Source organism: Bufo gargarizans, chromosome 5, assembly GCF_014858855.1.
Source record: "Bufo gargarizans isolate SCDJY-AF-19 chromosome 5, ASM1485885v1, whole genome shotgun sequence".
Classification (NCBI taxonomy): domain Eukaryota; kingdom Metazoa; phylum Chordata; class Amphibia; order Anura; family Bufonidae; genus Bufo; species Bufo gargarizans.
The window spans coordinates 357,725,199-357,748,030 of record NC_058084.1 but is presented as its reverse complement, the minus strand read 5'-3'; the positions used below and the strand labels follow the sequence as shown (position 1 = coordinate 357,748,030).

The 22,832-nt window shown below is 42.4% G+C and overlaps 1 protein-coding gene across 3 annotated transcripts in view; it reads left to right on the top strand.

Annotated features, from left to right (window-relative positions):
- SATB1 (SATB homeobox 1) overlaps positions 1-22,832 on the top strand; it is a 209,369-nt gene that overhangs the window by 183,925 nt on the left and 2,612 nt on the right. For all 3 annotated transcript variants that reach the window (XM_044293664.1, XM_044293663.1, XM_044293662.1), the window contains one exon: positions 22,516-22,719. In XM_044293664.1, the coding sequence (XP_044149599.1) occupies positions 22,516-22,719 (204 nt within the window). The remainder of the gene's footprint in view (positions 1-22,515; positions 22,720-22,832) is intronic.

The window sequence follows — 22,832 nt, the reverse complement described above, 5'->3', positions numbered from 1 at the left end:
CATAACACTGCTGTAGTGATTCAAAACATATGTCACAAGTCACTTTTTTTTATGGAGAAAGGAAACTGTTGATATTTAGGGTGAGGTGAGAAATAATTAGCATATTTAGTGAACACTATATTTCTAATGCATTTGCACTGATTTCTGTTGTAGACCGTTTTACACATATGCCCCGACCGATTTTATTTTTATTATTATTTTTATTTATACTGTTGTTATTATCAAGCATCTAGTAGTCACATTTTATGTTTCCATGTTGTCATTTTTTTTTTGCCTCTGCCCTCAATAAAACACGATGATCTCATTTTATTAGCCATATACTCTATCTATGGTTTTATAATACTAATATAATTGCCATGTTTTTATCTTATGTTGAAACTGTGATAATGACAAGTGACAAGACAATCTCTGCTCTCCCTTTTTATACTATATGTGAGATTGCTGCGGTATAAAATCCGGGCCGGTTACTTCCCTGTGGCTCTGTGTGCATCTGCATGCTCGTTTGATGCATCATCCATTCAATTACAGTGTATTTTGTTGTATGTACTACTCCTCTAACAATCAACCTTCAGTATTGCTTTAGTTCCCTTAATTCGCTAAATCAGATCATAGGCAGCATGCTGTCATATAATAAGGTGTCTGATCCTTATTACCAGTTTGTTGATGCACAGACTCCTTCAAATTGACCATTGCAACACATGGTTTCCCCTGAAACTAGCTGTGATAATTAGCGTGGCTCTAATGAGACAGAATGTCACTGATCTTGTGCTGAACTGTCGAGTATCAGCGCTACGGATGGGAGCTGTCAAAGGCTGCCATCTGTGACGGAGCTTGGCATATCCCAGTTACACTAGAAACTCTGGAGCATGCTCTTTACCGTTATTTCTGGGCTTGCTTTACGCTATAGAAATGATTCTGCATTTTCTCTATTGCTGTTATAGTAGACACTCACTGGAACAGCTCGCAACGTTTTCCCCTTTTCTGGTAAACTGGGTAGGATCAGGGATCAAAAACATTATAAATAATGTAAAAATGTTTCTTGAATAGATGCTGCTTGCGATATTTCGGCAGTTATTAGTCTATAATGATGCTTGCAATATAATGGCTAGATTTTCTGATGACACTAATCTGGTCAACATTGCTTTTGAAGCATTCTTTATTCTGCTTTTATACAGATAAAGACCGTATCACACCGATTCCTAGGCATGGTGTCTGCTCTTTCTCTCCCATGCCATGGGCATGTACTTTAAGGGTGCATATATAATCAGACCTCATGTATATTACATTTAGGCCTCATTCAGACCGCTGTAGTGTTGTGCGGATCCACAAAACACGGATACTGGCCGTGTGCGTTCCGCAATTTGCGGACCGCCCATGGCCGCAACCATAATAGAAAATGGCTATCCTTTCCACAAAACTGTGGAAGGGGTGCTGACCCGTTTATACAGCCGTCTGAATGGGCCCCTAATATTTATGATATTTACTAACTAACATGTAGAGGGGCCTCCCAGGGACTGCCCTTTGGCAGCAGAAGGGCACAGTGGATTTTCATATGCGCCATCCGTTTGTTCAGCCTGGAGATAAGCTAATACCTGGCAGCAACTGGTCCCTCTCTACCCTAAACGCATGCTTCTGCTTCGGAGAATGAATGTTCGGCTGGTTTTTATTTTATGTGTCATTTCCCAGTTGTTAAATGGGGTCTAATGGGTCTAATTTATGGAAAGTAGAACAAAGAAGGTAAATGGAGATCTCGCCCTTCAGCCATTAAAGGGCTTCTGTCACCCCATTAAACAGTTTTTTTTTTTTCTTTACTAATAATCCCTACACTGCGATCTCATCATACATAAGCTAATTAATGATTTTCGTTCAGTAGAATTTGTTAAAAATCGATTTTTGAAATATGTAAATTACCTTGCTACCAGCAAGTAGGGCGGCTACTTGCTGGTAGCAGCCGCATCCTCCGATGGTAATGACGCCCCCTCTGCTTGTTGATTGACAGATCCCGTCCGCTGGCCCTGCCTGTTTTGATTCAATATCTGGCGCCTGCGCCGCGGCCGTACCCCTCTTCAATCTGCGCAGGCGCACTGAGAGGCGGCCACTCGCTCGGCCGCTCCATCCTCAATGCGCCTGCGCCGATGACGTCACATCTACACCTGGCGCAGGCGCATTGAGGAGCGAGCGGCCAAGCGTGTGGCCGCCTCTTAGTGCGCCTGCGCAGATTGAAGAGAGGTACGGCCGCGGCGCAGGCGCCAGATATTGAATCAAAACAGGCAGGGCCAGCAGAGAAAGGGCCAGCGGACGGGATCTGTCAATCAACAAGCAGAGGGGGCGTCATTACCATCGGAGGATGCGGCTGCTACCAGCAAGTAGCCGCCCTACTTGCTGGTAGCAAGGTAATTTACATATTTCAAAAATCGATTTTTAACAAATTCTACTGAACGAAAATCATTAATTAGCTTATGTACTATGAGATCACAGTGTAGGGATTATTAGTAAAGAAAAAAAAAAAAAAAAAACGGTTTAATGGGGTGACAGAAGCCCTTTAAGATTGCAGCTGTCATCATTGTCAGCAAAGTTTGGAAACTGACTTTGCTTGGTGACTCTGCACAGCCCTTCCACTCTCAGAATACTGTATTAGGCCTCTGCAAACCGCGGATCCGCAAAAAACGGAAGCCACCCGTGTTACCTTCTACAATTTACGGAATGGGCGCCGGCAATATAAATGCTTATTCTTGTCCGCAAAGCGCGGTCAAGAATAAGACATGTTATATTTTTTTAGCGGGGCCCTGGAACAGAGCCACGGATGCGGACAGCACACGGAGTGCTGTCCGCATCTTTTGCGGCCCCTTTGATGTGAATGGGTCCGCCTCCGAGCCGCCAAAACGACGGCTCGGAGGCGTACCCAAACAACGGTCGTGTGCATGTGGCCTTAGATAGTATCTAGAGCAGGGGTGCACAACTTTTTCTGTCAGCCTAAACCAATTCTAAGGGCCGAAAATAAAACTGAAGGGTATTACCAACTGAAATACTATTTCTATGGCATATTGAACATACACTATATATCATACATGTCTAGTTACACTTCTAGTACTCCTATCTAATGGAGGAATACATGAAAAATACATGTGAGCAGCCACAAGACATAGAAATACATATCTGCTACCAGAGGGTTGGGGGCTGCACAGAGTGGAAACAAGGGCCGCATGTGGCCCCGGGTCGGAGGTTGTGCACCCCTGATCTAGAATATTAGATACTTGCATGTGTCTCTTTTGGATAGATCTATAATGATAGTGGCCCCCAACTGATAGAGTCCATAAAACTGGCTTTTCTTTCTCAGTGACAGAACCAATTACAAAGGAAGAATTGACAGTGGCGCCAGTGTACTATGAAAAGATAGATAGATATTGGATAGATAGATAGACGGATATTAGATAGATATTGGATATATAGATAGATGGATATTAGATAGATATTGGATAGATAGATATAGATAGGTATTAGATAGATAGATGGATATTACATAGATATTGGATAGATAGATATAGATAGGTATTAGATAGATAGATAGCTAGATATTGGATAGATAGATGGATATTACATAGATATTGGATAGATAGATAGTACATAGATATTGTATAGATAGATGGATATTACATAGATATTGGATAGATAGATATTAGATAGATATATATTGGATAGATAGATAGATATTTGATAGATAAATATTAAAACCTAAGCAAATGGGTTATTATTTTTCGGACCACGCACCGTTGACTCTATCGAAACGTTCTATTTTACTTGCCTGAAGCTGCATTTTTGCAGCTTGTACACATTACATAACTCCTTAGCTTCTCTTCTGTGGCCACAAATAGTATAATTAATCTACCTCTAGTATTCATCTCTGATACACTGTTAAAGGCACGGCGCATTATCTCCATCACATGGGTTCCATTAAATAGAGCTGAGCCCACCAGATTTTGAGACCCTGGAGATGGGTCGTTTTTGCAGGACTGAAAGCCCAGGACTGCTTATGATTCCAAAATATGCTTTGTTGCCTTTTATTTCCTCCTCCTCTGGCAGACCACACAGGGCTTGTTCTGAAGAACATTTTCACTAATCTGATCAGGCAGCCAAATACGCCGGGAAAACTGCTTTAATGATCCCACTAATTACCTCAAGTCAATATGAACTGTATTATTAGACTGAGGGAAAATATTCCATTAGGTCTCCCCCTTGGGAGTTTCTCCGCTTTGTGATGTCACCGAAGCCTTCGCCCTCTCTCTTGTAATTAATTTTATTTACACACGCAGGCACGCACAAGGTCACACCTGCACAACCGGAGCTGGCCAGGGAGTTAGTGGCACTCAGGCTTAATCAGATCTGTCATAATTACCATTCTGCATGTTTCTGACACACGCTGAGAAATATTTCAATTTAACTGCTGCTACCGGCACAACCAGATGTAGTGTGAGAGTGGCTGCACTGGAAATATTATTCCTCAGGATACACTCTCTCCTCCTCTTTTTCCTCCCACCCCCTCCCGATTACATCTAATGTGGCACAGAAGCTGATGTATCCTGTAAATCTTAAATGCAGTGCTAGCTTGATAACAGCCGATTACACAGTTTAACCACAAACAGCTTGTTCATTTTTTTTACTAATGAAAACCACATGTGGAGAAGAAGAAGAAAAAAACATTTAACCTTTTAACTTTTTGGTGCAGTCTGTGTTTTCTCCCATTCTGCAGATAATATATTTTCATTTGGTTTAAAGAAAACGTGCGTTTGTACATGGGAATATTCTATAAGGCATTGTCTTGAGTCTATTTTATTCTCCCTCGCTGTTTATGGAATTCATTACATTAAAAAAATGATTTGTAAATTCCGATTTTTTTTTCCACTCCATATGATGACCACGTGTAGATTTTGTGTGTGTGTTGCTGGCTTTAAAATGGGTTGCTTGTCTTGTGAAGAGGCTTTAGATCCTGTTCACATTTTGCAGGCTAGTGTAGCGCAAAACTGCTAAACCAGACATGCTCAACCTGCGGCCCTTCAGCTGTTGTAAAACTACAACTCCCACAATGCCCTGCTGTAGGCTTATAGCTGTAGGCTGTTCGGTCATGCTGGGAGTTGTAGTTTTGCAACAGCTGGAGGGCTGCAGGTTGAGCATGCCTGTGCTAAACCAACATGATAAAAATAACATCCTCCAAACCAGCATTATAAAAATAGTGCAAAAAATAGAAGTTCACAATAATAAAATCTTTATTATATAAAAAAAATTTTTTTTTTTGCCATTTATGCTACGTGAAGAAAAACTAAAACATGACAAATGGAGCATGCGATAGGAAACACAGTTTTAGTCATTTTAACATTTTTAATTTTTGTGTCATGATTCCGTTATATTTTTTCCATGGTATGGGGGTATTTTTTTTATAGATAAGTTGTAAAGACTGTAGAACATATTGGTCATATAGAAAGGAAAATTATTAGTTACCATAAGGTTATGTTCTAAGGATGAACAAATCGATTCTAACTGAATCGGATTTGTTACGAATTTCACAAAAATTAATCCGCCAGACGAATCTGAAGCTTCTGCGTTTCCCTTTGGACGAATTGTGTAAGAACACTGCCCAGCACCATTTCACTGTTAATATTGACAGGGAGAACCATGATAGAGGAAGAAGATGGAGGATCCCATAACACTGGGAGGAAGTGGAGGGACAGATTGTCCTGATTGGGTCATAACTGAAAGACAACCTCGTCAGCCAATCAGGGGGACATCAGGCAGGGAAATACTTATGCTGAACGAGAAGAATCGTCCTACTGTGTTCAGCTTCTGAACTGGAAGGATGTGTCTGGCAGTGTCTGACAAAAAGCAATTGCAATCACAACCCACTAATGTAGTGTTAGAGGGACACTATAGGGAGTGAATAGAGAGATATAATTGTGTAGATTTTAGGGAATTTGATCAAGAAAAGCTTTGAGGGAGTTAGGGGCTGGTCACAATGTGTTTAGTACAACTACAATTTTTTTCTATATATTAACAGACAAACTGCTTTTTTTTTTTTTTTTTGTAACTAGTTTCTACAGTTCATAGGCCTATTGCCAGCACTCCAGTAGTATTCTGCTGCAAACACTGAGCATTTGCACATTATTTTATTTCGAAAAACCATTTCAGTCAACTTTACCAGTGTTATTAAAAGCATTGCTTTACAGCAAAATCATTTTATGGCAATAATACCATGTTTATACCTGTGTTATTGTTGTATAGTTTAAAGACATTTTATCGCAAACATTTTATTGTTATACCTGTTTGAGTAGATGCATTATTGCATCAGACCATTTAGTTCAAGGACATTTTACTACAAAAATTGCAGTTATAACTGATATTGAACGCATAGTTCAAAGACATTTTACAGCAGACATTTTTTCCGAAGTAAATTGTCAATACCATTGTGCAGTGTGATTGTAGAAGGGAAAGGACATTTAATTGCCTGTTTTTAATTTACTGTAAACACACTTGCAGTCTTGCTAGTACTAGTTGCTAATCTGTGACTTTTCATTTCTAACAAACCTGTGACTTTTTATTCATACGCCTCATAATAAAATGTCTGGAAAACATAACGGTACAAAACAAAAGACCCATGCCTCATCATCCCAGACTCAGGTTATGGGTAGTAGCAGCATTAGCAGCACCAGCCAGCCAGTAGTAGTAGTAGGCCACAGTTCTCCCTAGCTTCCAATAGGCGCCAGATAATTATTGAGGACAAAGAGGATAAAATTGTGGACTTGATGGCTCACTCCTCCTCTCAGTCATAGCAGATCTGATGCTGATGGTGACCCATCATGCCACTACCCGTTTTGCCTGCCTACCATGTTCCATACAGTATGGCTGCTTCTGCCACCGTAATGCTACTGCTGTTGTCTGCCTATCTACCATCATGTTCTGTACCGTATGGCTGCTGTTACCTTTCTTACTCCCTGCTGCTAATCCCTTAACTTCCATTATCCATACTGCTACTACCAGTACCGCTACATAGCCGCCACTACTACTACTACCATTAAACAGCAGCATACACATCTACTGCCATGTCTGATTCCTTCTGTGCTGCTGCTACTACTGTTGGGCCCCCAGCAAGTGTAATCATGGGGCTCTGATCAGTTACCATGGCAACCAGTACGCTACTCTAGTAGATAGGGTAAGCGGACTCAGTACAGAGGCAAAATACAAGTTCCTAACTCAAACTTCAGTGTTTATTCACACTTGCGGCAGTTGCATAAAACAACAAGTCACTTTGCAGTCTTTGGTGTTGATTCACACACAATAGAAAATTCATAGGACACAAGTCACCTTGTTGGCAGTTCTGCCTCCAGTAGTCCACAGCAGGCTTTAGGGGGCCTGGTCCCCCTGCATATGGGTCTCAGCCCTCCAGTCTAGCACTTAAACTCCGGTCCGGTATTTGACCTCACCTGGTTAAAAACCAGTCCAGCCGCACATGTTTGGAGGAAAATACCTGCATTCCCAGACAAATCCCTCACTGTGTCACATACCCCACCCCTTTGTTCAACCCTGAGGGGGTGAACACATGCCAGACAGTGTACCCGGGACAGGGCTTCCGCGTTTCCCTGTAACCGGCCTGCCCTGTGTTCCACCGAAAACTTAATGTTTTGTAAGGACAGAAACCATCGGTTGACACAGGCATTTCTGTCCTTAGCCTGGCTCATCCATTTGAGCGGGGAGTGGTCAGTCACCAGGCGGAACTTTCTCCTGAACAAATAATAGCGGAGAGTGCCCACTTGATGGCTAGGCCCTCTCTCTCCACTATACAATACCTGGTCTCGGCTGGGGTGAGCTTACGGGTCAGGAAGACAACGAGATGCTCCTCCCCGTTGACTTCCTAAGACAGTACAGCACTGAGGCCTACTTCGGAGGCATCGGTCTGTACTATAAACTCTCTTTTGAAGTTAGGCGTCACCAAAACCGGGGTCCCACACAGGGCCGACTTCAAAGCGGATAAAGCCTCTTCCGCCCGATCATCCCAGCGAACCATCACTGACTTGTGTCCCTTCAAGGGCCCTGTCAATGACGCGGCCACCGTAGCAAAGTGGGGGACAAACCTCATGTAATAGCCCACTATTCCCAGGAATGACTTTACTTGCCAAGTGGTGACAGGTTTGGGCCAATTTCTTATTGCCTCTATTTTGTTTACTTGGGATTTGATGACTCCACGCCCAATGACATACCCCAAGTACTTAGTCTCCTCAAACCCTATCACACATTTTTTCTGGTTAGCGGTTAGTCCAGCCTTCCGAAGTGAGTCCACTACAGCTTGCACTTTGGGTAGGTGACTTTCCCAGTCGGTACTGTGAATGACAATATCGTCCAGGTAAACCGAAGCGTACCGACGATGTGGACGAAGCACAATGTCCATAAGTCGCTGAAAATGGCGGGGGTGCCATGCAGACCAAAGGATAACACCTTATAGTGATACTGCCCCTCAGGTGTGACGAAGGCAGTTTTCTCTTTGGCAGCCTCCTTTTGTGAGGTCCAGAACAGAAAAGTACCATGCTTGTCCCAACTTCTCGACTAGCTCATCCACCCGGGGCATGGGATACGCGGCAAACTTAGAAATATCTTTAAGTTTACGAAAATCATTACAAAACCGCAACGTCCCGCTTGGGTATTAATACTATAGGACTGGCCCACTCACTTTTTGACTCCTCAATAACGTCTAGCTTCAACATTAGCTGCACCTCCTCCGAGATGGCTTGTCGCCGAGCTTCGGGTACCCGGTTTGGTTTTAACCGGACTTTTGCCTCCCGCTCAGTAAAAAAATGTCATGCTGGATCATGGAAGTGCATCCAGGGAGGTCCGAGAACACATCCGTGTTCCGACTAATGAATTCCCTGGCCTCCTGAGTCTGTTTAGAGGAGAGGCTGTCAGCAATTTTTACAGTAGCAGCGCTTCTCTTGCATCAGACAGAGGGGCCGGAACCTCTTCTAGAAAACCCATCTGCGGGCTGTCTTGAGTACAGGTTTCCCCATCTTTCCATGGTTTGAGTAAATTCACATGTTAAACCTGCTCCGGCTTTCGCCGCCCTGGCTGTTGTACCTTGTAGTTTACATCTCCAATTTTCTCAAGTACCTCATAGGGCCCCTGCCACCTAGCCAGGAACTTACTGTCCACGGTCGGCACCAGAACCAAATCCCAATAACCCGGATTAAAGATCAGGACCCGAGCCTGCTGATTATAGACCCGACTGGGCTCGCTGAGCTGCCTCCATTTGCTCCCTAACAAGAGGCAATGCTGTCTCTATCCGATCTTGCATCTGGGTAACGTACTCAATGACGCTTTTATGTGGAGTGGGTTGTTGTTCCCACACCTCTTTGGCCTTGTCCAAGAGACCGCGCGGGTGTCTGCCATATAGCAGTTCGAAGGGCGACAACCCAGTAGAGGCCTGGGGTACCTCTCACACTGCGAACATGAGATAGGGCAGAAAGAGGTCCCAGTCCTTCCCATCTTTAAACACTACCCTTTTCAACATATTTTGTAATGTTTGGTTAAGCCTTTCTACCTGACTGTCCGTTTGCAGACGGTAAACGGATGTCCTTAGTTGTTTTATGTGCAGCAACTTACAGAGTTCCCTCATTACCTTTGACATAAAAGGGATCCCCTGGTCGGTCAGAACCTCTTTAGGTAGTCCCACTCGGGAAAACATTTCCATGAACTCCTTAGCTATGAGTTTGGCCGAGGTATGTCACAGTGGCACCGCCTCTGGGTACCGAGTGGCGTAGTGTAGGATGACTAAGATGTGTTGATGCCCTCTGGTGGACTTCGGTACTGGGCCTATTAGGTCCATAGCTATTCTGTCGAACGGTACCTCGATAATCGAGAGAGGTACTAGGGGACTATGGAAATGTGGCTGTGGGCTTGTTATCTGGCAGGTCAGGCAAGATTTACAAAACTCTTCCACATCTCTGAATATCCTGGGCCAGTAAAACCGCTGTAGAACACGATTCTGAGTTTTCTGCAGCCCCAGTTGACCCCTCAAAACTTGTTGGTGGGCTAGATTTAACACGAGTTTGCGATAAGCTTTGGGGACCACCAACTGTTCAATAGGCTCACCCCGTAGTTGGTTTACCCGATACAACATATCCTGATGAGCCACAAAACGGGGAAACACTGACTTTGCCGCAGGTTGTTGTGGTATACCATCTACTATTAACACATTTTCCCAACGTTAGGCAGTACCAAAATTATCCCCAGAGACATTGAAGTCTGCCAGTTCAGGACCCGGCGGCAAGTCCTCCACGTCTCCCACCATCACACTTAGCGGGGTTGTCTCCCCCTCTTCCACCAAAGTGGCGGTCACCTCTACCGCTGGCCCTTCAGTCTCAGGTTCCCAGGGTTCTAGTCTCCCCCCTAAACAGGGCCACTCTGCTAGGGTTTCCCCTGTCTCATGGGTATCGGTAATTCTCGTAGCAGGCCACAGTGCCGGGAAGTCTCTCCCTATTATTAGTTCATAGTGTAGCTTGGTGGCGACAGCCACCTCGTAGATCTGCCTGCTGGCAACCGTGGATAGATACACCATAGCGGTGGTGTAGTCTTTCAAGTCTCGACCAGTATACTCATCGGGCCGTACCAGTGTAGCCCTTACCAGGGACACCAGACTCCCTGAGTCCAGCAACGCCACCGCCAGAGTGTTTCCTACTTCCACCTGGCACAAGTGGTTGTTGTCTATCGTCTTTGGGGTACCGGAGGCACACAGGTTCCGGGCATATAATGAGTTACTGTCCACGGGCTCACCCCGACGGGGACAGTCAGCCCCGACTATCGGAGCCAGGTCCGTGGGGAGTACATCCCGGCGGGTTTTGTTGGCACAAGTCGCCGGGCCTGGGGTGGAGATTTCCAGGGTTTGACTGCCCCCCTCCCAAAAGAACCCCCCTGTAGATTCCTGGTAGCCTCATAGTGTTCCACCTGGTCCACCATCTCAAAGGCATTACCAGGAGACACCTGGCCGATCCAGTGCTGAAAAGGGTATGGCCTTCCAGAATACATCAGCCTTCAGATGGTCCAGCATAGCAGTGGAACTCAGCACGTCAGGCTGCAGCCATTTTTGCAACCGGTGTAATAGATCATCATAATACTGAGGTCTTTCAGGTTCAACCAGGTTAAACTCCCACTGATGCACCCGCTAGGCCCAGACCAACACATTCACCCCTAGTTATACCAGAATCTCACCCTTTACTGTCGGGTAATCGGCCACTTGATCGCCCGGTAAGTCGAAATACACCTGCTGGGGTCCAGATGCCAGAAACGGAGCAACGACCTCAGCCCTTTGATCTCGGGGTAGCTTCTGCCTCACGGCCACCTTTTCAAACACTGCCAGATAGGTTTCGACGTCATCCAAGGTGGTCATCTTGGGGATCGCCACATGGGCCGCTTTCTGGGCATCGTGGAGTTTCTGTGATGCTCCTGCCACCTGTAAAGCCATCACATGTGGTAACAGCAGTTGGTTTGTTTCTTGCTGCTGCCTATTAGCCTCCCACTGCTGCAGGTTAGCCTCCACGAGGGCTTTCAGGACAGCTTCCATTTTGGCGAAAATTCCTTGGTAAAACTCAAAGTGTAAACGGCCCCTAATTCTTTATTTACAGTGCCTTAAAAATGTACTTCTAAGGCTACTTTCACACTAGCGTTCGGGTTTCCGTTCGTGAGCTCCGTTTGAAGGAGCTCACGAGCGGACCCGAACGCAGCCGTCCAGCCCTGATGCAGTCTGAATGGAGGCGGATCCGCTCAGACTGCATCAGTCTGGCGGCGTTCAGCCTCCGCTCCGCTCGCCTCCGCACGGACAGGCGGACAGCTGAACGCTGCTTGCAGCGTTCGGGTGTCCGCCTGGCCGTTCGGAGGCGTGCGGATCCGTGCGGATCCGTCCAGACTTTCAATGTAAGTCAATGGGGACGGATCCGTTTGAAGATGCCACAATGTGGCTCAATCTTCAAGCGGATCCGTCCCCCATTGACTTTACATTGAAAGTCTGGACGGATCCGTCCCAGGCTATTTTCACACTTAGCTTTTTTTTGCTAATATAATGCAGACGGATCCGTTCTGAACGGAGCCTCCGTCTGCATTATTATGAGCGGATCCGTTCAGAACGGATCCGCCCGAACGCTAGTGTGAAAGTAGCCTAACCCTTGAACTTTTCCACATTTTTTTTCACGTTACACCCTTTAATATTAATTGTATTTTATTGAGAGTTTATGTGATAGATCAACACAAAGTAGCAAGTATGTGTGAAGTTAAAAAGAAATGATACATGGTTTTCAAAATATTTAATAAATAAAAAATCTGAAAAGTTTGGTTGTGAATTTGTATTCAGCCCCCCAATATTTTGTAGGACCACTTTTTTGCTAAAATTACAGCTGCAAGTTTTTGGGGGTATATTTTTACCAGCTTTGCACATCTAGAGGCTGAAATTTTTGCCCATTGTTCTTTGCAAAATAGCTCAAGCTCAGTCAGATTAGATGGAGAGCATTGTGCACAGAGATTTCAAGTCTTGTAACAGATTCTAAATGGGATTTAGATCTGGCCTTTGACTGGGCCATTCTAACACATGGATATGCTTGAATCTGAACCATTCCACTGTATCTCTGGCTGTATATTCAGGGTTGTTTTCCTGTTGGAAAGTGAACCTCTGTCCCAGTCTCAAGTCTTTTGGAGCCTCTAACAGATTTTACTCCAGGATTGCCCTGTATTTAGCTCCATCCATCTTCCCATCAACTCTGACCAGCTTCTCTGTCCCTGCTGAAGAAAAGCATCCCCATAGCATGATGCTGCCACCACCATGTTTCACGGTAGGAAAGGTGTATTCAGGGTGATGTGCAGTGTTAGTTTTCCGTCACACATAACGTTTTGCATTTAGGCCAAAAAGTTAAAGTTGGGTCTCATCTGACCACAGCAGCTTCATCCACATATATGCTGTTTCCCCTACATGGCATTTGGTAAACTGCAAACAAGACTTCTTATGACATTTTAAAAAAAATGGCTTTCTTCTTGCCACTCTTCCATAAAGGCTAGATTTGTGGAGTACACGACTAATAGTTGTCCTGTGGACAGATTCTCCCAACTGAGCTGTGGATCTCTGCAGCTCCTCCAGAGTGACCATTGGCCTCTTTGCTGCTTCTCTAATTAGAGCTCTCCTTGGCTGTAAGTTTAGGTGGACTGTCATGTTTTGGTAGTTTTGCAGTTGTGCCATACTGCCTCCATTTTCAGATGATGGATTAAACATTGCACCATGAGATGCTCAGAACTTTGGATATTTTTTTATAATCTAACCTTACTTTATGCTCTCACCAACTTTATTCCTGACCTGTCTGGTGTGTTTTCATGGTTTTCATGATGCTGTTTAACTGAGGCCTTAACTGAACAGCTGTAGTTATACTGAGAATAAATTACACAAAGGTGAACTGTATTTACTAATTAGGTGACTACTGAAGGTAAATTGGTCACACTGGATTTTATTTAGGGATATCAGAGTACAGGGGGCTAAATACAAATGCACACCACGCTCTTCAAATTTTTATTAATTAAAAATGAATACTTTTTCAAGGTACTGTATGTTTCTTCTTTTTTATTGAATTTGATAAAAAATGTATTCTTACAAGAGTAACTGGTGTAAAAAAAAAATAAAGTCCCCCGATTTTTCAAGTAATTCAACATAGCAATATGACTGGATCAGATGCTTGGAGCTTGAGTGTGGAGATACAGAATATCATTTACAATGCTGGATCAGTGTTTTTCTCTCATTATCATTAAGGCATATTTCATATTGAATTACATTGTGATTGGAATGGTAAGGAAGACAAAGTGCATCATTTTTGCCCCCCACTCTAATGTCTTTAATCAAATAATGACCTTCTGGAAATAGTTAATTTTAAGCATTTGAAAAGATCAATACCACTTTGCCACCAAAAAAAGGCAGAGATGATGAAATCTGATGTATTTAAAGTACCATTTCACCCTTTTAACCTAGTAAATAATGTAAAATGCTTTCAGTGCCTTTTTGTTCTCCTAATTTATGTCATTGTTAACCATGGTTGCTATTCTATATATTGTTTATGTTTGTATGTATATAGATAGTATATCCAGTTATATATATGTATATATATATATATATATATATATATATATACACGGTATTTACTTAAGAGGTTGTCCGCTTAGGACAGTACTTTTTGTTAAAATGGTACCTGACCAATAAACTGATGGTAGGAATCTGTGGGAAAATTGAACAGCAAGTGTTCAGTTCTCCTGCAGTGCCTTCAAATAAAAAATTACAGTGCCCATTGGAATGGGCTACCTGAGTCTCACACTGACGTACCAGGTACTCCACAACAAGAAAAACATAGGCACCTTGCAGACGAGCATTCCTCCCGCAGCGAGACCGCAACGCAGCTCCCGGCCTGACCTCCCAGTGCTGCCTGGGGTCACATAGCATTATATTGATTTATGATGCTATGTAACCCTTACAGTTCTGGAATGTATTGGATAACACTGGCATAATGCTCGCTGCGGGAGGAACGCTCGTCTGCAAGGGGCCTTATAGATGCTCTTTTCCCTTGTTGATATATAAATGAGGGACCCCACTTTAACTCACAGTTCTCTTATATGGTATTTAAAAAAAGAAGACAACCCCAGTAATAGAATTTGGTATGCGACACGTCTAATCCATTTTGCTTATTTTGAGGATTTATGGAATTACTTGATTTCTGGCCAACTTTATGTAGTGATTAGTAATGTTTAATGCAGTTGTGATGTGCCAGGATGTCACTGTCTAATCTATAGGCAGTGACCTAAATTAAGACAGTTCACTGTATAGCTGCAGAGATTATGACCAGTGCCATATCTTTAAGCCCTAATGACCAGCTGTTTTTTTCTCTTTTTTTTTTACCTCTTCATTTTTAAGCAGCCATAGCTTTTTTTTTTTTTTTTTCATTGACATGGCCGTGTAAGGCTTAGTTTTATGTGAGAGAAATTGCATTTTTGTCCCGTTTGAGGGTATATAGAAATTATGCCTCATTCACACGGTGTTCGGTCAGTGATTTCCATCAGTGATTTTGAGCCAAAACCAGGTGCGGTTCTAAACACAGAACAGGAGCAGATCTCTCCCTTATACCTTATGTTTGTGTAGTCTCCACTTCTGGTTTTGGCTCAAAATCACTGATGGAAAACACTGACCAAACACTGATGTGTGAATAAGGCATTACTTTGTAATGTATATATATTTTATGTTGCAGACATAGAAAAAGCTTTTTTATGTTATTATTTACTGTAGGTTAAAGGGGTTGTGCAGGGGTTAATCAGCTGTTTGAAGAAGAGGTGGCTCTCCATGCGAGCACTGCTTTCTCTTCATTACACTATGTGTTGTCTCCCTGCAGCAGAGTAGTGCAATAACAAGTATTTGCTCTATTCAAGTGAATGACGTTTTTGTAATTCCAATCGCTTCTGATAGGACGGGCCGCCTCTACTTCAAACAGCTGATTGTTAGTGCCGGGTGTCAGGCCCCCACCGATCAGATATTGATAACCTATGCTGAGGATACATCATCAATTTAAAACCCCTGCACAACTCCCTTAAAGGGGTTGTCCGGGTTCAGAGCTGAACCCGGACATACCCATAATTTCACCCAGGCACCCCCCTGATGTTAGCATCGGAGCATTTCATGCTCCGATGCTCTCCCTTGCCCTGCGCTGGATTGCGCAGGGCAAGCGATCTTTTATTTACATAACACACTGCAGGGGCGGAGGCCTCCGCCCAGCAGTTTGTTCGGTGACATCACCGGCTCTGATGGACGGGCTTTAGCGCTGCCCTAGCCGTTTTGCAGGCTAGGGCAGCGCTAAAGCCCGCCCATCAGTGCCAGCGGAAGCCTCCGCCTGCCAGCCCTAGGGAGAGCCCAGTACGTCACGGGAACTCCAGAAAATGCTTTAGCGCAGGGCAAAGAAGAGCATCGGATGATTAACTGCTCCGATGCTTAAGTCAGGGGGGCTGCCTGGGTGAAAATGGGGACATGTCCGGGTTCAGCTCTTAACCCGGACAACCCCTTTAATATACATAGCTGCCTATGTAGTCAAAGTAAAGACTAAGCAGTGCTCTTTGTAAATTTTATAATGTATTTTTTAGCTTTTGGGAGGGCATTCATGACACTTAATGATTGCTTAGGTAGGGTTACCTGAAGGTTATAACATTCCCAAATATTAAAAGGCTTCAAGCATATATTTATGATATTAACTACTCCTACATTAATAATAAACCTTTAGATAAGTTAATACTCCACCCATGTCCATAAATCTCCATAATTTGTGAGATTCATGAAAGGCTTATAGAAACAAATGAAAATTATATAAAACTGGGAGTGGTAGCACTATAATTAACAGCTTGTGCAAACTATCATCTTCTCGGTGTCTCTTGTTAAACCACACATAATCTATTACTGTGATCCCTTTGTAAGTAGATGATTGGGTTCCTTCATCTCTTCTTCAGAGTTTAGCTCTGCTGTATATAAATTAATGATAAACGCTTGGTTTTGAAGACCTTATATATTTGAATAAAATGACATTGAAATAATTTTCAGCATATTCTTGCTTACTGTTGCAAGACATCTGCAGATGGTGCCTGGTTGCATTGCAGTGCATAACAATATTTCATGTGTGGCAGATGGATGTTAGACCTTTATTTCACAATAAATTTTGCTTTACAATACATAACTTTACAGGATTTGTGTTGTATGTAGCAGGTTTGAACAGAGCCCAGCATTCATCTGCATGGCATTTTCAGTTCGTATGCAACTCATGCCAACAAGTTAAAGCAAGTGGCGAGCAAGGTTATTGACTTCCTCCAAAGGCAGAATTTTGAGCAGAAACAGCGTGTTTAGAACATAAGGTGTCTAATTAAACTTTGTCAGTTTGAAAAGTAGTGACATCCTGAAAGTTTAAGTAATTTACTGAGTTGTGTTTATTCCTTCTTCTGTTTTTCCATTTTGTTGTTCAACCTTATAGCTGTTATAGCCTGTATATATCGTAGTACTGTACCACGTTTTAACTGATTTCACCAAGCTGCTCACTTAACCTTTTTTTTTTTTATGATGGTTTTGTAATGATTGTAAAAGACTCAGTTCCTGTTAATGCAGTTCAGAATGCATTTATGGCATCTGTATTCCATACCGTTGCATACAGTAAATCAATCTCTATTTAAATTTAAAAAAATGTCCATGCAGCTCTTTCTTATTTCCTATGGTGTTATTTCCATAAGGCTACATGCACACTGACAGTTGTTTTTTGCGGTCCGCAAATAGCAGGTCCGTGTTCCTGTTTTTTTTTACATCCACATACGTTCCGTTTGTCCGCAAATTTTGTAGGTTGTGTTTCCGCGTGTCTTCATTTTTCTTTTTTTTTGTGGTCCGCAAAGAAAAAAACTGAAGGCTGTAATTCTTGAAATCATCCGCCCCACAAAATTTTTGTTGCGGACCCGTTGACTTCACTGGGCCCGCAAAATGTTTATTGCAAACAACAATAGGACATGCAATACTATTTTTGTGGACGGGAAACATAGACAGCGGACGCGGAAAAGAAATGGTGGACTACACCACTTATTTTAACGGCTCCATAGAAATGCATGGGTAACTATCCGATTAGCCAAGAAAAACGGAACAGACGCAGAGAAAAACAACTGTCATGTGCATGTAGCCTAAGTATGTCAAAGCAGCAACAAGGGTGGTAATAGGGGGACTGTCTATGTAACTAGTACGGTTGGAGGAGCTATAAACTAGCTGGGCATTGTTAGTTGTGGTGCTGGAGCTGGGCCAGAGAAAGGAGAAGTGCATCATGGGTTTGGTTGGATACAGCAATAAAGAAGTGCTATATTCAGGTTGGAAACAAACCAGAGTGATAGGCTTATTTGCTGACAATGCGTCAAGAGAGTCCAAATTTTAAAAATAATTTAAAAGATATATGTGATATAAGCAACTACATGAGTGTGTATGTATGTGTATATATAATATATACTTAAAAACCATAGTAGACTCTGAAAATCCCTTTAAGCTCTTCACGGACATGTTCCGTTTATGTGAGTTTCTCACCACTGTGAATGAGCCCTAAGCCTTAAACATAACGTAGGTAAAAAACGGCAACATGTTTTCTTTCGTCAGTGTCATATTATAGTGTTAAATAGCTTAAAGGGGTTATCCAGGTTGCTCCGCGATCCAGTGTGGCAGCCACTTCTGGGATCAAATGCTGTACATTGGGCACGTAATCCCAGCCTGGGGTTAGAATCTCTCGCCCAATGTACAGCATGTGATCCCGGCAGTGGCCACCGCACAGAATCGCTGCACAACCCTGACAACCCCTTTAAATCCAAAGACTTTATAAAACTTTGTAATATTATACAGGTCCTTCTAAAAAAATTAGCATATTGTGATAAAGTTCATTATTTTCTGTAATGTACTGATAAACATTAGACTTTCATATATTTTAGATTCATTACACACAACTGAAGTAGTTCAAGCCTTTTATTGTTTTAATATTGATGATTTTGGCATACAGCTCATGAAAACCCAAATTTCCTATCTATAAAAATTTGCATATTTCATCCGACCAATAAAAGAAAAGTGTTTTTAATACAAAAAAAGTCAACCTTCAAATAATTATGTTCAGTTATGCACTCAATACTTGGTCGGGAATCCTTTTGCAGAAATGACTGCTTCAATGGCATGGAGGCAATCAGCCTGTGGCACTGCTGAGGTGTTATGGAGGCCCAGGATGCTTCGATAGCGGCCTTAAGCTCATCCAGAGTGTTGGGTCTTGCGTCTCTCAACTTTCTCTTCCCAATATCCCACAGATTCTCTATGGGGTTCAGGTCAGGAGAGTTGGCAGGCCAATTAAGCACAGTAATACCATGGTCAGTAAACCATTTACCAGGGGTTTTGGCACTGTGAGCAGGTGCCAGGTCGTGCTGAAAAATGAAATCTTCATCTCCATAAAGCTTTTCAGCAGATGGAAGCATGAAGTGCTCCAAAATCTCCTGATAGCTAGCTGCATTGACCCTGCCCTTGATAAAACACAGTGGACCAACACCAGCAGCTGACATGGCACCCCAGACCATCACTGACTGTGGGTACTTGACACTGGACTTCAGGCATTTTGGCATTTCCCTTTCCCCAGTCTTCCTCCAGACTCTGGCACCTTGATTTCCGAATGACATGCAAAATTTGCTTTCATCCGAAAAAAGTACTTTGGACCACTGAGCAACAGTCCAGTGCTGCTTTTCTGTAGCCCAGGTCAGGTGCTTCTGCCGCTGTTTCTGGTTCAAAAGTGGCTTGACCTGGGGAATGCGGCACCTGTAGCCCATTTCCTGCACACGCCTGTTTCTACTCCAGACTCAGTCCACTGCTTCCGCAGGTCCCCCAAGGTCTGGAATCGGTCCTTCTCCACAATCTTCCTCAGGGTCCGGTCACCTCTTCTCGTTGTGCAGCGTTTTCTGCCACACTTTTTCCTTCCCACAGACTTCCCACTGAGGTGCCTTGATACAGCACTCTGGGAACAGCCTATTCGTTCAGAAATTTCTTTCTGTGTCTTACCCTCTTGCCTGAGGGTGTCAATGATGGCCTTCTGGACAGCAGTCAGGTCGGCAGTCTTACCCATGATTGCGGTTTTGAGTAATGAACCAGGCTGGGAGTTTTTAAAAGCCTCAGGAATCTTTTGCAGGTGTTTAGAGTTAATTAGTTGATTCAGATGATTAGGTTAATAGCTCGTTTAGAGAACCTTTTCATGATATGCTAATTTTTAGAGATACGAATTTTGGGTTTTCATGAGCTGTATGCCAAAATCATCAATATTAAAACAATAAAAGGCTTGAACTACTTCAGTTGGTGTGTAATGAATCTAAAATATATGAAAGTCTAATGTTTATCAGTACATTACAGAAAATAATGAACTTTATAACAATATGCAATTTTTTTTAGAAGGACCTGTATATAAGAATGCGGCATGCGTAAAACCTATGGTATGTTAGCACAGCATTTTTTGTGTGTATTTGGTTTCACGCATTGGAATATACATGAAAATACACCCACAAGTAACATCCCATCGATTTCAATAAGAAATATGCATCATAGTTAATAAAAATAAAAATAAAGATTAAAAAAAAACAAAAGAGTTGTCACGTCTTGATGTGTATTATGCACTGAAGTCAATGAGAGGTGGAAAGTACAAATCAAAATATGCCTCAAAACATATTAAAATATATACAGAAAATTAAAGAGGACCTGTCACCAGGAAATGCAGTGTAATCTGCAGGCAGCAGGGAGCTGAGCAGATTGCTATATAGTTTTATGGGACACTTATTCATTATAACTCATAATTTATACATTTAAATATCTCCCCTTACACAGAGAATGCTATCAGTCAATGATAACATGCTCCCCCATGTACAAACCCAGAAACAGCAGAGATTTAAATGTAGAAATTAGCCGTCAGAAACCGTCCCGGCAGGTTTCATAGGAAGGACATAGCTTATCAAAATGATTGAAACCATGACACGAGTGTGAACAGAACCTTACATGTGTTTCTGCCTCTTTTCCCACAAAATCAATCTGTTCTGCCCCTCCTGCTCTATAACCTACATATTGCACTATATTTTGTGGTGACAGGTAGTCCTTAAATACACGATGAAAATTGAACGTGGATTTCTCTTGAAATACACATCATAATTTTTAGCCTCTACAATATGCTTTGTGAACATTGCCTTATAGGGATACAGCACACATTTATGATATGACTCAACCTTCGTTATATTTTACTGGTAATAAACCACTCATGAGCATAAAATTTTAATTGTTGGCATGCACTCAAAATTGCACTGAAAATAGTTCTCTCTTAGAAACATAGTTTGTAGGTAAGATAGGTAGGAAGTTCTCCTTTTGTTTGCCTAGATTGTATTTTTATTGGTTATAGCTTCCTAATAAAAATAAATCTTTTTTATGCATATACTTTCAGTAATTTTAAAAACTGGTTTAAGAGTTTTTCTGGGATTTTCATATTGATGACCTATCCTCAGGCCTCCCGGCATCCCTGCCGATCAACAGTTTGAAGAGGCCCTATGAGTGCTTAGTTTTTCCTAGGCCATGTGATGTCACATTCATCAGTCACACGATCTAGGCACAACTTAGTCCCATTAAAGTGAATGGGGCTGAGCTGCGATACAAAGCACAACTGCTATTAAATGGACAGCACAGCCACGAGGAGGCCAAGGTGCTTATCGGAGCCGCGGTCTTCCACACAGAGCTAAAAGGTGGGGTGGTTGCTGAAATCGTACCCCAGCAGATCTCATTGATGACCTATCCTGAGGATATGAAAATCCCGGAAAACCTTCTTAAAAGAAGGAACAGTCACAACAAAATTACTGGTTATATGTGACCTGAATACTCTCCAGCAATAGACTGAATGGAGTCTGATGAACTCTAGGTATATGTATATGGTTGCTTTATTCTTTTTTTTCAACATTTCTGGTAGCATTGAGCGAATGAAAGCATCCGAAGTTGAATTTGATCCGAAGTTTAGGAAAATTTTGATTCTCCATGAATTTGAATTTCCTTGTGCTTTGGATAATGAATAAATTTTTCCTGAAAAATGATACTCTTCTCATCCACTTGATCGCAGAGAGGCCATCCACTCCCATCTTCCTTGAAAAAACCCCACCAAAGGACATGCGGAGAGCGCAAAGACATCACAAATTGGTCAGGCTGGCCGCGTTCTGTGACGTTGTGACATCACCACGTGATCACATAGGCTGCACGTGGTGACATCCCCACTGGTTATATCACCACACGTGGCCAGCGCAATCACATGGTCACATCTTTACGCTTGCCGCAGGTCCTTTGGCGGGTTTTCTTCAATCAAGATAGGAGCGTATTGCCTCTCCATGATCAAGTGGATAAGGTTAGTATGATTTTTTTTTTTTTTTTTTTTATCCTCGGTTAACCCCCTGACCACCTGGACATTAGTCTCAGATGCTGCGATCAGCATTGAACATGGCATCTAAAAGGTTGAATGAAGGGGTGGCAGCATGATTGCCATTCCTCATCATTGCACACGCTCTATACTATGAAAAGCTATTTTTTTATGAAGTCTTTTTCTAGATAGTAGTATGTTGTACTACCCTACAATTAATCATAGGTAAATGTACTAAAATTAGACATTTTGAGTTTTGTTTTATTTTTTATTTTATTTAATAGCCGTTCTTACATTGGTGCAAGAACAACCAGTTTTCAGTGTAAGTTTATATTATAGGTTATAAACACTAAATTAATGAGTGATGATGAAAATGATCTGTAGCTACTATAAAGACTTGAATATCATGTACAGGAAGTAAGATGAGGCCTTGGCAGAAAAGCACCTGACACCATATTTATGTCTAAATAAGTACACTTATACATACATAATGGAACATGTTTTTATTCATTTCCAGGGGTGGTTGTGTGAATTATTGCGATGGAAAGAAGATCCTTCACCAGAAAACAGGACTCTGTGGGAAAATCTCTCCATGATTCGAAGGTTTCTCAGTCTTCCCCAAACAGAAAGAGATGTTATTTATGAACAAGAAAGTAATGCAGTTCATCAGCATGGTGAACGACCGTCCCATATGATCCATGTTTCTGCGGAACAGATTCAGGTCAGTATGCATGGACACATTTTAAGTGAAAAATATTACCTTACAGGCATCATTTAGTTAGTGCAAGTTTATGGGAAATGATTTGATTGATACATTAATAGGTTCCATTTAGC